Source organism: Peromyscus leucopus, chromosome 1, assembly GCF_004664715.2.
Source record: "Peromyscus leucopus breed LL Stock chromosome 1, UCI_PerLeu_2.1, whole genome shotgun sequence".
Lineage (NCBI taxonomy): Eukaryota > Metazoa > Chordata > Mammalia > Rodentia > Cricetidae > Peromyscus > Peromyscus leucopus.
The window spans coordinates 124,925,183-124,939,552 of NC_051063.1; the positions used below are offsets into that span (position 1 = coordinate 124,925,183).

Sequence of the window (14,370 nt, forward strand, 5' to 3'; positions counted from 1 at the left end):
CCTAGAAATTGAACTCAGGTCATTAGGCTTGGAGGCAAGTGCCTTTACCCACTGCGCCATCTCACCAGCCGCTGTCATAGTGTTAAAGCTTTAAAAAGCATTTAATGAAGCCCGGAGGTGGTGGCGCATGCCTTTAAATCCAGCACTCGGGAGGCAGAGGCAGGCAGATCTCCATGAGTGCTGGAATCAAAGGCTTGTGCTACCACTGCCTGGCTCCATGTTATCTTTATTCCCCTCCATGCCCTAGCTGGATTGCAGAGGTGAGTTTATGATTATGAATTAAAAATAAATAAAAAAATCCAGCATCTTTAATATATGCTAATGGAAAGATTGAAAAACCAGGCATCCAATGATGTGAAATTAGCAATGTTTGGGACACAATAAAAGTGACCTACCATATGGACAGTGAATATAAGCCATAATAAAGAGAAATATCAAAGAATTGAACCCAACTCAGAACTGTTGCAGATATCCGAGTTAGCATGCCAGACGTGGATGTATATACTTTTAAAGATTTATTTCTTCTTATTTTATATGTGTGTATGTTTTGCCTGCATATATGTATGTATGTACATCACATGCATGCCTGGTGCCTGTATAAGTCAGAAGATGGCATCAAATCCCCTGGAACTGGAGTTTTGGATGGTTGTAAGATACCATGTAGGTGCTAAAAACAAAACCTAGGTCCTCCGGAAGAGCAACAAGTGATCTTAACGAGCTATCTCTCCAGCCCCTGGTGCAGACCTTTAATCCCAGCATTAGGGAGGCAAAGGCATGCAGATCTCTCAGTTCTCATAGTGAGAACCTGTCTCAAAACAAAACAAAGCAAAACAAACAAACAAATAAAAAACCTTAACAATCAGAGCCAAAGATTCCAATGCATTCTGCTCTATTTGTAGATTAAAGGGACAGAACAATTAATAAGGACACAGTACTATCGTGGTTTGAATGAGAATGGCCCCATAAACTTATATATTTGAATGCTTCATTACCAATTGGGGGAACTGTTTAGGAAGGATTAGGAGGTATGGTCTTTGTCTTAGTTAGGGTTTCTATTGCTGTGAAGAGACACCATGGCCACAGCAACTCTTACAAAGGAAAACATTTCACTGAGGCTGGCTTACAGTTCATTATTGTCACACATATTCAAGGGACTCTAGGCTAACACACGGATACCTGCTCACCCATGGTCATCGCTGCTAGGCCCAGATGTCTACCAGCTGATCAATGGATGAGGATGACGTGCTACATAGACACAGTGGAATTTTAGTCAGCTGTAATGAAAAGTTAATTTTGAAATTTGCTGGAAAATGGCTGGAACTGAAAAACACTATACTGAGTGAAGTAACCCGGGCTCAGAGTTCAATGTCCCATGTTCTCTCTCAGATGCGGCTCATGGTTTTGACTTTTTAGGTTTGTTGGTCTAACTTGGAATGCCTGTAGAGACCTGGAATTGACAAAAGGGCCATGGGGGGGGGGGCTTTAAGGAGGTGGGGACCATAGGACACATGGGACCTTGGAAGGGATACGAGAGTGACAAGCTTCCAGCAGGGGTGGATGGGGAGATGGAGGACAAGGAAAGGATGAACCAAAACTAACAACATCTGAAGAAAGGCGCATGGATCTTCTACTTGATAAGCTATTAAAAATATAATTTAAGCCGGGTGGTGGTGGTGCACGCCTTTAATCCCAGCACTCGGGAGGCAGAGCCAGGAGGATCTCTGTGAGTTCGAGGCCAGCCTGGGCTACCAAGTGAGTTCCAGGAAAGGCGCAAAGCTACACAGAGAAACCCTGTCTCGAAAAACCAAAAAAATAAAAAAATAAAAAAATAAAATAAAAATATAATTTAAAAAAGATTTTATTCATTTTGAGGTGGTTGATGATGTTGATCTCGGAAGCAGAGGAGTCAGCAGTGGTGACCTGGACCTTGAATGCCATAATACCAATGTATTAGCCAATGAGTACTTTGCTTACTGGTGCAATGATGGCATGATTATTATGGGATAACCATTTCTGGTTTCTGACGGGATCAGAGGCCCACACTCTCTAGGAGGGGTACTGTGGACCTGGCCAAAGCCTGGGGATCAGGAAGACCAGAGACACTAGCAGAAAACCACTACTCTTGTTTTGCTAAGTGGATATGTTGTCAAACTGCCTCCTAAGTCTTTATATTTATACCCGTAGACTAGTGCTGTCCTCGGCCTTGCTCAAAGAAGCTTCTCTGCAGTGAATTGTGGTTAATGCAAAGGTTTGTGGCTGGTAAGGCGCTGAGGACGAGTGATTGCTAAATGCTCAGCCTGGAACGGGACAGCCACATCCCCCTCTCCAATGCTCAGGGAACTTTTCAAAGGATGGAGTGGGAAGAATACAAGGGCCAGGTGGTGGAGGCAGGAGGGCTGCTGTACTGTGAAAGTGTGTCTCAGGAGCATGGCGTGGCTGGGGCATGCGCACTCAAAGCAGCTGCAGTTACCTGCAGAGAGTCTGCACAAGACTCCTTAAACACTAAGTCACAGATGGAGGGGGCTCTCGTGAGGCCCCACCCTGCCTCGCCAGGAAAATTAAGGGCTGACTGGGGGAGGAAGTCATTGTCGTCCAGGATGTAGTCATGGGCCGGCAAGTTACTTGTGGTCCAGGGAATAGCTTCACATCCATGTATGGTGATATTTTATTTGTACTGAAATGTGATTTTATTTTTATGTTAATAAATAAAGTTGCCTGGGGGTCAGAGCTAATAGCAGAGCTGGGCGTTCGTGGCGCACACCTTTAATCCCAGCACTTGGTAAGCAGAGCTAGGTAGATCTCTGTGTGTTCAAGGATACAGCCAGCATTGGAGACACATGCCTTTAATCTCAATACCAGCCATAGAAGACCTGGAAGTCTGTACAGACAGGCAGTGACGAATCGGTCATGTGGTTGGGTTTACAACCAATGAGAAGGCAGAACAGAAAGTTTATATAAAGACAAACACTCAGGAAGTAGGTCTCTCTTTGCTCAAGAGGCGAGCTGCAGCAGACAGGTAAGGCTCTCAGCTCTGATCTCTTGGCTTTTTTCTTTGAATTGGTTCTGTGTTTCTTATTTAATAAGACGGTTGGTTACATCTACACCCATACCCACAGGGTAGCCCTAGTTATATGTCACAGAACAAAACAAAATAAAAAGACATGAAAGTGTGTGTGTGTGGGGGGGGGGTGCTGGTGGGAGGGGAAAGAGGGAGATGGATGGGTGTGACCAGGACGAATTACACATGTGTATGACATTGTCAAAGAATAAACAATTCTTAAAAGAGTTTGGTGTCTTCTTAAAAAGTTAAACATATCTGCAGTCCAGTCATTCCAGTTCTAGGAGTGGAAATAAAAACACTTGAAAGCCTTATGCACAATGACCACATTATTTCTAGGAGCACCAAAGGGGAAACCATTAGAAACCATTTAGGGCTCGGCAAGCAGATAAACGCCCACACTCCCAGTGGGAAAATAAAAGAATGTGGCTAGGATGGAACATGGCTTGGTAGTTTCTTACAAAGCTAAATCTTCTGGATGGTTCAGCAATCACTTTCCTATGCATTTACACAAGAAAAACAAAAAAAATTAAGGTTCATATGAAAATCTGTACTTAAATACAGCCATTTTTATGCCCCAAACCAGAGACCACACAAGTGTACTTCAGTGGGTGAATGGATAACTAAAAAAATTACCAAGTTCTGATATGTACAACATGAATGAATCTCAAGGGCATTATGGTAAGTGGAAGAAATCAGAATAAAAAAACATACATGCTATGATGACATTTCTGTGATATTGCTGAAAATGCAGGAATACACAGAAAACGGGTGATCCAAACCTAACACCTCTGTGGAAGGAACAGCACCTGTGTCCGTGTTCTGTCATCTGCCAGATCAACATGCTGTACTTATCAGTTTATTGTGGTTCCTGGGCAGTGAGCCTAGCAGAGTAATTGGTGCCGAGCCAGTACTCAACAAAGTCTTACTGTTTGCTCTACAGCCATGCTCAAAGGAGCCTGGTTAAACCCAGGAGGCCATAAAGCAAACCCCGCCCCTGCAAAAAAAAAAAAAAAAGACAGGAAAGTAGGATGGGCAGTTGATGGGAAGAGGAGAGGGGAAGGAGGATGAGAGAAGGGTAAGGCCTGAGCCATGCTCTTAGAGAGGATGGCTCTTTTTCCCAATGGCACTTTCTTCTGGAAAGGATTTGTAATTCATGGAGCCAAGTGGATATTCTTACCTAACACCTTATTTCCCTCTTCCAGCCAAGTCCATGGAAATCACTGCCCAAATGACACCAGAGTCTGCATTAAGCCTTTCCTACTTTCTCCTGGAGGGAGAGCCAGATGTTAACATGAGCACAAGTAGACCTCAAGGCTGCCTACAGCACAGCTGTCTGTGGAGGTATAGGACAGAATTCAAATGCAGTTTGGAGTATCCACACATTCCCTTTTAGCAGTGTAGGTGAGAGCAAGAGATCAGAGGAGGATCGGGAAAAGTCTGGGAGTCGTTTCTCGATACATTTCTACATCCCAGCTGTGTTTGCGGATATTTCAAGGAGCCTTAGAATTCTAAAAGTCAGCCTGGCTTTCCACGTTATTGTGAGAGTGTATGACAACCCAAGAAACAGAACACACTTAATGGTTTGTTACCTGTACAACTTTCAAATATCTAAACATAGAGTACTCAGGTCTGGAGTATACTTTTACCCCACGCCTGCAAGTGTTAGGGATAGGTCCCGTGCAGAGAACAAAGACGAGAAACCGGGGAGACCTTACTTCGTGCCTACTGAGAGCATCTTATAAAATTACTTGCAAGCGGCTGCTTGCAGGTCCCATGCAGGGAATAAAGACGAGAAACGGGGGAGACCTTACTTCGTGCCTGCTGAGAGCATCTTATAAAATTACTTGCAAGCGGCTGCTTGCAGAGCTTCAGCCAGGGGCTCTGGGCGTCCTCGCTCATTCTCTGAAGCTCCAGTCCCATCCTCCTTCACCATGGTGCTGCCTGCCAGTGTCCACTGCAAAAAAGCATGGCTTTCTCTTTCTCTCTCTTCATCTCTCTATACTGGAATCTACTGAGATTTACACTTTGCCTGCCTTGTTTTTCTTTCCAACGCTCGATAAAACTGCCTTCCAGCTTACTTCTGAGTCTGTTTCTAAACTCTTTCACTAACTCACAAAAGGGAGCCTTGATGTCCCTGGTAACACGTAGAGCATTAGGAAGAGCGCCAGAGAAGGGAGGGCTGTATACGGCGTACAGTGTACAGTGGAGGTGGCCCAGGTCCCTGCGGAGATCAGTGAAGTGTGTAGCACAGCTGGCTGGAGAAGGGTCGCTGAGAGGTCCTGGCAGAGAGGTTTTCAGAGAAGACTGGCAACGCACACACGACCCCATCCTTAGAAAAGCGCCTCTAGGGGAATCCCCTAAGAAAGTAGGGTGACATGATTGAGGCTGTGTTTGGAGAGAATACTCCCACCCTGGCCATCAGAGTCAGGGATGGGGGGAAATAAAGGCAGATGAGAGAATTGAACAGAAAAATAGGGACGGAGGAAGAGGCAGAAGGTAGGGAGCGACGGTGAGAAGGAGAAAATTACAAGTAAGGCTCCATCTTCAAGCTCCACAGAACCAGTGACCGGCAGAGCAATGTCGCTACGATCTCCCTTGCCTGTACTTGGTTCATGTCGAGCCTTTTAGGATTTACACAGGGGGTAAAAATCATTTGGTTTTCAATAATCCTAATAGAAAAATCCTCCCACTTTACCCCTCTCTCCAGCTAGGAAACACACTCCAGGACTGGCTTAGCCCCGTGGCCTGCATCATCAGGCCTGGCACAGGGAGATGATGCAGCCTGTGGTCTCCAAAAGAAGAGTGGGGGGGGGGCGGGGTCCTGGGCAGGAGAAGAACGTTTAGCTTTCCAGGTGGGGGTCGTGGGTACCTGAGCACACCGGGACGCCTGGGGCGGGGAGGGGGCTGACCCACTCGGTGCCCCCACCTGGGAACGAGGCGGGAAGGCCACTACAGCCGAACTTGCGGGACGCAGCTCGGCTCACACCCGACGTGCGGCTTGGCGTCGCTTTAGCAACTAGTACTTCCGGTCCCGACCGGAACCCTGACAGGCCGTGCTTCCGAAGGCGTGTCCACCCCCGTGTGGGCGGAGAAACCCGGTCCCACCCACCCCGCGGCTACCCTGATCCCGACCGCCCCCTGGGGACCCGCGGCGCCCCGGAGGACCCACGAGTGACCGGGTTCGACGCATGGCTGTGGGTGCGAGCCATGGACGCCTTCATCCGCTTCGCCAACCAGAGCCAGGGCCGGGACCGGCTTTTCAGGTGAGCCAGGTGCCGTCGGCCTCCAGCCCTGTCCCGTGTCCGGACCCAGTATTTCCTCCCCTCGGAGAAGGAGGCAGCAGTCCGGGAAATCGAGGCACGAGGACGCGGCCAGCTCCCACTGGGGGTGGGGACCCGAGCCCCTCCCCGCCCCCCAATTCAATGGGGCTGTGCGCGCCAGCCACCTCGGTGCCTCTGGATGTGACAGCAGTCTGTGAGCCCGCCTTGTCTCCTAACTTTCCCCCAAAGAGGGAAACTGAGTCCCCAACGCTCAACTTCTTTCCTAGAGATTTCTTTTGGAGAGAAACTTTGGATTTCTTTTGTACCTAAGGAAGCAGGACACCCGTGGCTTGGAGCGCCAGATGAAGTCCTCACGGAAAGACAGTTTTATCTTCTTGATCTTACATTTTGGCTCAGTCTGTGTCTTGGAGATACTGAGTGTTAAAAAGCCTTGTAAACTGTAAAAAGTACAATGGAAAAAGTGTTTGAACGATACCTCCAAAGTACACGGTGTACTTTTTTGAAAAGCACCAGTGAGTGTTTGAAACTAATCCTCCACTTATTTTAAAAGAGAAATTTGCCTGAGTGTTGCTCAATGATCATTTAAAAGAAAAGGAAAGGAAAAAAAAATATATTTAACAACTCTTCTCTTCCAGGTGTTTGTGTTCAACTATTAATATAAACTAAACATGTAAGTCAGAAAAATCCTAGTAATGAGACGTCAGGAGAGCAACTGTACAGACTTCATTGCAGTCTGTGGAGGAGATTCTTTAGTACCCCAGTTTCACATATAGGGAAACTGAAGCAGGACGCTGAAAAGAACTAATGTGCAGAGCCAAGAGATGCAAGTCCACACAGTTGACTCCAGCGCCCACCTCTGAACTTAGTCATTCTGCCTTCTGTTGAAAATACACATGCCCCCATTAAAAATCAGATCATATCATTCTAGTGTGCCCAGAATGTACCCTGCAATGTCTTTTAAGGAAATAGTAATTTAGGATATAGGTGTTCAGCAAAATTTTATTTCCCAACTCTTTTAAGATCTGAATAACCATAAACAAACTAGTATTCCTAAAATAGTGCCTTGTTTTCAGACCTACTCCTGTTAGACCAAATCTGAGAGAGGAGGGTGTTCTGATATGAGCAGTTGGAGCCCTTTGGCCAGAAAGTCGATTCTGTCTTCTGCGCCTCCTCATTTTGCTTTATTACCCGGAACTAGCTCATCATTGTGGAAAATGTACCACTTTGGAGAGGGTTTATTTGTTTATTCTGAGAAAATCTTACTCTGTAGCCCAGACTGCCACCACAGTCTCCTTGTCTCGGCCTTCTGAGTGCTGGGATTGTAGGCATGAGCCACCAGCCCTGTGCCCCTAGTTTTCCTGAGAAGAATGTCTGCATCATACAGGGACTCCAATGCAGCTCTAAGACAGTAGGGACCAGCACCTCCTGGTTTTTGTTTGTTTGTTGTTGGTCTTTTGTCTTATATGAGACAGAGTTGCACTATATAACCCTGGCTGGCCTGGAATTCTCTATGTAGACCAGGCTGGCCCTGATTACCTTCCTCTGCCTCCTGAGTGCTGAGAATCAAGGTGTGCATTACCACACCTGGCCTAGAACATGCTTTTACTAAGTAGACTGCAGATACATTTGGATGTTTGGGATTCTAATTTATTTATTGCCATGATATTGTCACCATTGCTGGTGCGATAATGATCACTATTGAATGTATGGTATTACTAAGCAGTTTTATATAAAATACTAATTGGTTTGAAGGACAAGCACCGTACCTGCTAATTTGTATATCGGTGTGTATTTGGTCCTTTAGTCTTAAAAACTAAATATTGAGACTGGACTTTTCACCTGGGTTTTGAGTTTGTTTCCTGTCACTTAAATAGTAAGTTTAAACTATGTGGCAGAAAAGTCCATCTAGGAAATCTGAAAATCTTTCTGCACAGGGGCAAATAGCACACGTGGACCTTTGTGGACCCGAGAGACATCCCTGTGCGTTTCTTCCTTTGACTACATCGTCTTCCTGTGCCAGCAAAGGGCTCTGGGGGAGCTATGCCCGGCATAGCTGCAGAGTCCTCGCCTAACCTTTGTGTTGCATTTCCATTGCCTGCTCACCCTTTGGCCCTCCTGTGCAAGGACTGTTGCAGAATGTCGCTTTTGTAAGAGCTTCAACATGAGAGACCTCCCCAGAAATCCTGCCTCAGCACCTTGTTTCTCTTTGCTTTTAAAGCCTATGCTTCTCCTTCCCTTCATGAATCAAATTTTATTTGGTCTGTAAACCATTTTCCTCATTTTTTTTTCCATTACAGAGCCACTCAGCACGCATGCATGTTGCTTAGATATCTGTTAGAGTCTAAAGCTGGCAAAGAGGCGGTGGTACTGAAACTCAAGAGTCTGGAGTCCAGTGTGAGCACTGGCCGTAAATGTAAGTACCCGTCTCGGGGGACAGTGGCTTCTGCTTTAAAGTCCTTAGCCTCAGTCCCTGGAATCTACAACCTGCTCTCCGGGTCTTCATTTCTACTCACCCGGTGACGCTGACAGTAACCGAAAGAGGTCCAGTGTTTCACTGTGGACCATTCACAGATGTCTCCCTTTGGTCAGATTTGGTACCATACCCGTTCCTCCAGCATAATCATACCCGGGGGGGGGGGGGGGTACACGGTGTGCTAGTTCACTTCAGTTCCAGGAACGTCTTGGCAATGCCCACCCTGAGCTTCAGTCTAGCAGAAGCCCTTCAGTTCTGTAGAACAGGATAGCCATATCCTGGAGCCTGTGCCCTTCCTCCTCATCTGTTGAGGATTAGTGGAGGATCTGAATGAATACATTTTCTGAGACAGTTTGCCTGGTAGTTTCGTGTGAGAGGCAAAGCACGATGGCAGCAGTTTTCACTGATGGATACACTTTCATGCCAGTCTTCCTGGGGAGTCCCATACTTCTCATAACAGTTGCGTGCCGGATTCCATTGTTTGACGAAAAGCAGATGTTTCAAAAGTAGATCTGCTATATTAGAGTGGGATGTAGTTCACCCCAAATTGATGAGTTATTTTTGAGTACCTACTTCATAAAGGAGCTTTCCTCAGCTTTATGAGAGAGATAAAATAACATGTTATAAATATTTAGTGCCCTATATGATGCCTGGAGTAGAGGGGAAAAGTATTTTGAAGATTTAAGCTGTGTCTGGAGAAAGACAGTATTCTGAAAGGGAGGTTTCCCCTAGCAGAGGCTCAAGACTTGTAGATGCAAACCGTGGTCCTGGAGGATCCGTGTCAAACCAAAAAACTGCTTTGGCAGAGAGAGCAGACTTCAATAGTCAACAAGAGGGCTGGGGAAGGTTGGGTAAGATTTCTGGACGTCTTTGAAGGCCAAGATTAGAAATTCTGTCATAAATTCTCTAGAATGTCAATTGCTAAAGTGTCCTTTAGGGTTTCACTGGTCTTGAAAGTCCAGAAGGTACTTTTCCAGCGTCATTCAGCCAACTGGCCCAAGCTGGAATGAGAACTTGAAACTCCAGTTTTGAAGGGATCATTTCATATACTGCTCTGTATTAGTTCGTGGTAAAATAATGTCAAGTGCTCTTCTGAGACTGTTTGGAGAGTAGCTGCTTCTGGGCAGTTACTAAGTCAAACAACCCATCTCTGGGTGCCCGGTAAATACGTATGCATGGATGACCCCAGGTGACTGACTGCGTGCTTATGTAAGGGTACGCATCGCAGTGGTTGATGAATTCCTCCAGAAGCTCCACGTGACTGGTGATCTCCATAGCCCCTCAGCTGCCGTTTCTCGGTGTTCTTCTCCCGTAGTTAGCCAGAGGAAGATTGGCTAGAATGATAATCAAATGATAATGCTGCTGTTCCAAAGGCAGCCTTTTGATGGTGCCTCAGTCACTGTTCTGTTGCTGTGAAGAGACACCAGGACCAAGCCAGCTCTCAGACAGGAAGCGGTTTAATTGGGGGCTGGCTTACCGTTTCAGAGACATAGTCCATGATCACTGTGGCTGGGAGCATGGCGGCAGGCAAGTGTAGTCCTGGAGAAGTAGCTAAGAGCTACATCTTGATCCATAGGCCAAGAGAGAGACGGGTGAAAGGGGGGGGGGAGAGAGACTCGGAGAGACTATGAGACGGCCTGGGCTGGGCGTTTGAAACCTCAACGCCCATCTCTAGTGATGCACTTCTTCCAACAAGGCTACACCTCCTGATCCTTCTAATCCTACCAAAGAGTTATCTCCCTGGTGACTAAGCATTCAACTATGAACCTGTATTGGGGGGGCATTCTTCTTTAAACTACCACAAATGGGAAATCAATTATATAAGAATGCTGAACCTGAGCTCGTGTTAAGTGCTCTTGCGTCTGAAGTGTAGAGGTTAACACTCATAACAACACACACCCATGATTAACCTTGTCTGCAGTATACTGGAAATGAACGTTAAGGCACGCCTTGGAATGGGGGTGATAAATTGTAAAGGTCGCTACCTTTTGGGCTTTGCAGGATCACTGTAAGGCTCCTTCTTTCGTCAGCTAAGACTGTGAGCCTCAACTGACATCAGCTGCTCCGTTCTGAAGTCTTGTCACAGGGCTTCTGCCTCCCGTTGGGTACTACTCAAGTGCTGATTCTGTGGCTCCTTTTTACAGGGTTCAGACTAGGCAACGTGGTCCACGCCATCCAGGCAACTGAACAGAGCATCCGAGTCACAGACCTCGTGCCCCGCGTCTGCCTTACGCTAGCCAATCTGAACCGTGTGATTTATTACGTCTGTGACACTGTCCTCTGGGTGAAGAGTGTGGGTCTTACCTCTGGAGTCAACAGGGAGAAATGGCAAACGTGGGCGACCCGCCACTACTACTACTTCCTCCTGCTGAGCCTGGTCCGGGATCTGTATGAGATCTTGCTGCAGATGGATCGGGTTGCCCGGGACAGGGCCAAGAGGGAGAAGTCATCCCGGGCCCCTCCTGGGCACAGTGTGGTCGACGAAGAAACCGAATGGCTCCAGTCCTTTCTCCTGCTCTTATTCCGATCCCTGAAGCGGCATCCTCCCTTGCTCCTAGACACGGTGAAGAACTTCTGTGACATCCTCATCCCTTTGAACCAGCTCGGGATCTACAAGTCCAATCTTGGCATCGTAGGACTTGGAGGTCTCGTGTCCTCTGTGGCCGGCCTCATCACTGTAGTGTATCCTCAGCTGAAACTGAAGACCCGATAGTCTTTGGAGGCTTTAAAGCTGACAGCTTAGTGGAATGAGCATCGGGTTTTGTCACAGGGTCTTACTAAGCTTAAGTTTTTAATCATGTGAGTATCTTACCAACTTGTAATGTGAGAAGTGGGACCAATAATGGATCATGCACACTGATAATTTTTTTTTTTTCCAAGACAGGGTTTCTCTGTGTAGTTTTGGTGCCTGTCCTGGATCTCGCTCTGTAGCCCAGGCTGGCCTCGAACTCACAGAGATCCGCCTGGCTCTGCCTCCCAAGTGCTGGGATTAAAGGCGTGCGCCACCACCGCCCAGCTGATAATGTTTTTTAAATGCTGCAGTGACTTCTGAATTTCTGATTATTTTCCCTTCAGCTAACATTACTGGGTATTTTTTATAGCCATAGTCAGCGCTTAGTGTTTGCTGAGTGATAAAAATGGAAAGGAAAGAAATCACAAAAGACCCAGAGAAACTGGAATTGTGGATGGGGTTGTGTGTGTGGGTCCTGGATTTCAGCCAGTACATCCGAGCTGGAGCACAGCGTTCCTGGCTCTGGTTAAGGCCCCCCTTCTCTCCCGTCGGTGGTTCTTATGCCCCATCCCCACAGTGGTGGGCCAGAGGGGAGCTGGGCTGAGAGCCTCCTCACGTGTTGACCCTGGCTGTTGCCGCAGCGGGTCCTTACTGTGCCCAGGGGTTGCTCAGAGAGCATCAGCACCTCTGTGGTGTAAGTTGCGTCTGGGTGGAAGCCTCTGTGATACTGTGAGTAAGCAAGGGTGAATGCGGGTGAGAGGTCACTGTGGTGCCTGTCACTCCAGTCCACGGCCGATAAGGAAATTGATGCTAACCAAGCTGAGGTCAGGGACAGGCTGAGTCTCTCCAAGATGACTCCTCTGTACCATCTCATGACCTTTGCCTTTTTGCCCCCTAACACTCTCCCACACCAGGCCCGGAACTTTAATTGATGGTTCCTGTTCTAGTCTGTGAAGATCAAAACAATCTAGACTTAACCCAGGTTGATTTTATCTAAAGCTACATAACAGTTTGGACAATTCCACAATAATTTGCATCAAGACAAGAGAATTAAAGTGTTCCTGTCTATGAATGTAACAATGTCAGTTTTCTGTGGTGGATCAGGTTTACTCAGGGCAGCAGGAGGGATCGGGAAGAGCGGTTGGACCGAGTCAGTGGCATTTGTCTGTGCTTGCTCTTCCCATTTCTGTTCCTGTTGGAGCTTGGTGAGTGTGAGGTGTGTGGCGCGGGGGAGGGGCCAGTCCGCACCTGTAAAGCCATATATATCATTTAGGTGGAAATGAGAACTGTGCACTGATTAACTGCTTCCCATAAATGTGATGGAAGTTCTTGAGACGGACTCCGGTCCTTGGCACTCTTTGTAAAGTGGTATGTGATCTGAGAAAACTTTGGGCCATTCTGAGAGAAACTAAAGTGGCTAAAACCAGACAAATATGCGTAAATAACTGTTTGTACGGTAACACGTCAGTTATGTCTAATAAATTTCTACACAAAAATCTACTCTTGCATCTGTGAATGTGTGTGGGATTGGAGAGTTTAGAGTGAGGCAGTGAGCAGAAGATCCCGTCTGAGGAAGCTCAGAGCTGCCCAGGTGCAGGCTGGGAGGAAAGGCACAGGGACTGTGTCAGGACTCTTGGTTGAAAGGTTCCCTTAGAGATCTGTATAAACCACCCCTGCCGAGGTGCCCTCCAGTGCCTGGCCATGGCTGGCTGGCTTCTTCCTGGAGAAGCCTGCCTCGAGCTCACGGCAGCGTTTTGCAGATGTCCATGTTGGTCCTTGGGTCTTAGACATTAGAGAGGGTGATGGGAGGGTTGGAACCGGCCATCTTCTAGAGTCTATAAACGCAGTGGGGCCCTGCTACCTCATCCTTGTATTTTTCTCCTCAACTAACCCTCTCTTCCTGGGTCCACGTTCACGAGGGATTTCAAAAACTAAAAAGTCCCGAGGAGCTGCACAGACCGGCGCATTCACAGTTAAAAGTTGCTGCGGAGGGCTGACTCAGGAGGTGTCTGCTGTCCTGTTTGGTTTGGGGACCCACCTGTGCACAGACAGAATGGCCATGATCTCCGCTCTCCTGTCATGGAGGGAAGGGAGCGGCATGAGATAGCTCGCCCCGCCTCATCGCCGGGTACTGTTGGAGAACTGCCTCTCCACCCCCCACCCCGCCCCCTTGGATCTGCCTGGCTCTTTCACCTCTCACCCACATTCTAGAACCCCGGTGCAAGCAGCCAAAGGACCAGCTTTGTCAGCAGAGATTTTAGGCACGGAGCCTCTGGCCCCTCTGGCCCAAAGCCACCGCCTGAGAAGGCAGACTGCCCTTTCGCCTGGGCTGCGTCCAGATGTGAGCCTTCCGGATCATTTGTCCTGGACCTTGAAATGAGAGCAGAGGTCTCTTTACACGCTTCCCTCCTTCTTCACAGCTGTCTTACGCTAAAAAGCTCAGACCAAGATTAATCAGTATCAAATGCTTCGCTTACGCATTACCTCTTTTGGAAGCTCCCTGCTCCACCTCCTCCCTTTCCTGACATCTTGTTCCCTGTTTTGTTATACTGAGGATAAAATTTACTCCTAGGGGTCTATCTGTATCTGTTTCTCACATCCTTATTATTTTTTATTACACTTAGGTAGTGTGTGTGTGTGTGTGTGTGTGTGTGTGTGTAGGTCAGAGGACATCTTGCCAGAGTCAATTCTCTCCCTCTGCCATGTGGGTCCCAGGGATTGAACTCAGGCGGTCAGGCTTGGTGGCAAGCACCTGGACCTGCTGGGCCATTCTGAGAGAAACTAAAGTGGCTAAAACCAGACAAATATGGGTAAATAACTATTT

At 47.5% G+C, this 14,370-nt stretch overlaps 2 protein-coding genes across 4 annotated transcripts in view; one reads left to right on the forward strand and one right to left on the reverse strand.

Moving 5' to 3' along the window:
* Positions 1-6,091, reverse strand: part of Wdr93 (WD repeat domain 93) — a 52,267-nt gene extending 46,176 nt beyond the window's left edge. The window contains exon 1 of one of the 3 annotated variants that reach the window (XM_037198112.1): positions 5,988-6,091. The gene's annotated coding sequence lies outside the window, so the exon portion shown is untranslated. Of the gene's footprint in view, positions 1-5,930 lie in introns of all 3 variants that reach the window. The other 2 variants (XM_037198114.1, XM_037198110.1) reach the window with 2 other exon arrangements.
* Positions 6,092-6,140: 49 nt separating this feature from the next.
* On the forward strand, positions 6,141-11,746 carry Pex11a (peroxisomal biogenesis factor 11 alpha). Its single transcript, XM_028873726.2, has 3 exons — positions 6,141-6,324; positions 8,640-8,755; positions 10,960-11,746. The coding sequence occupies exons 1-3, from the start codon at positions 6,269-6,271 to the stop codon at positions 11,526-11,528; spliced, it is 741 nt and encodes a 246-aa protein (XP_028729559.1). The 5' UTR covers positions 6,141-6,268; the 3' UTR covers positions 11,529-11,746.
* Positions 11,747-14,370: the final 2,624 nt, after the last annotated feature.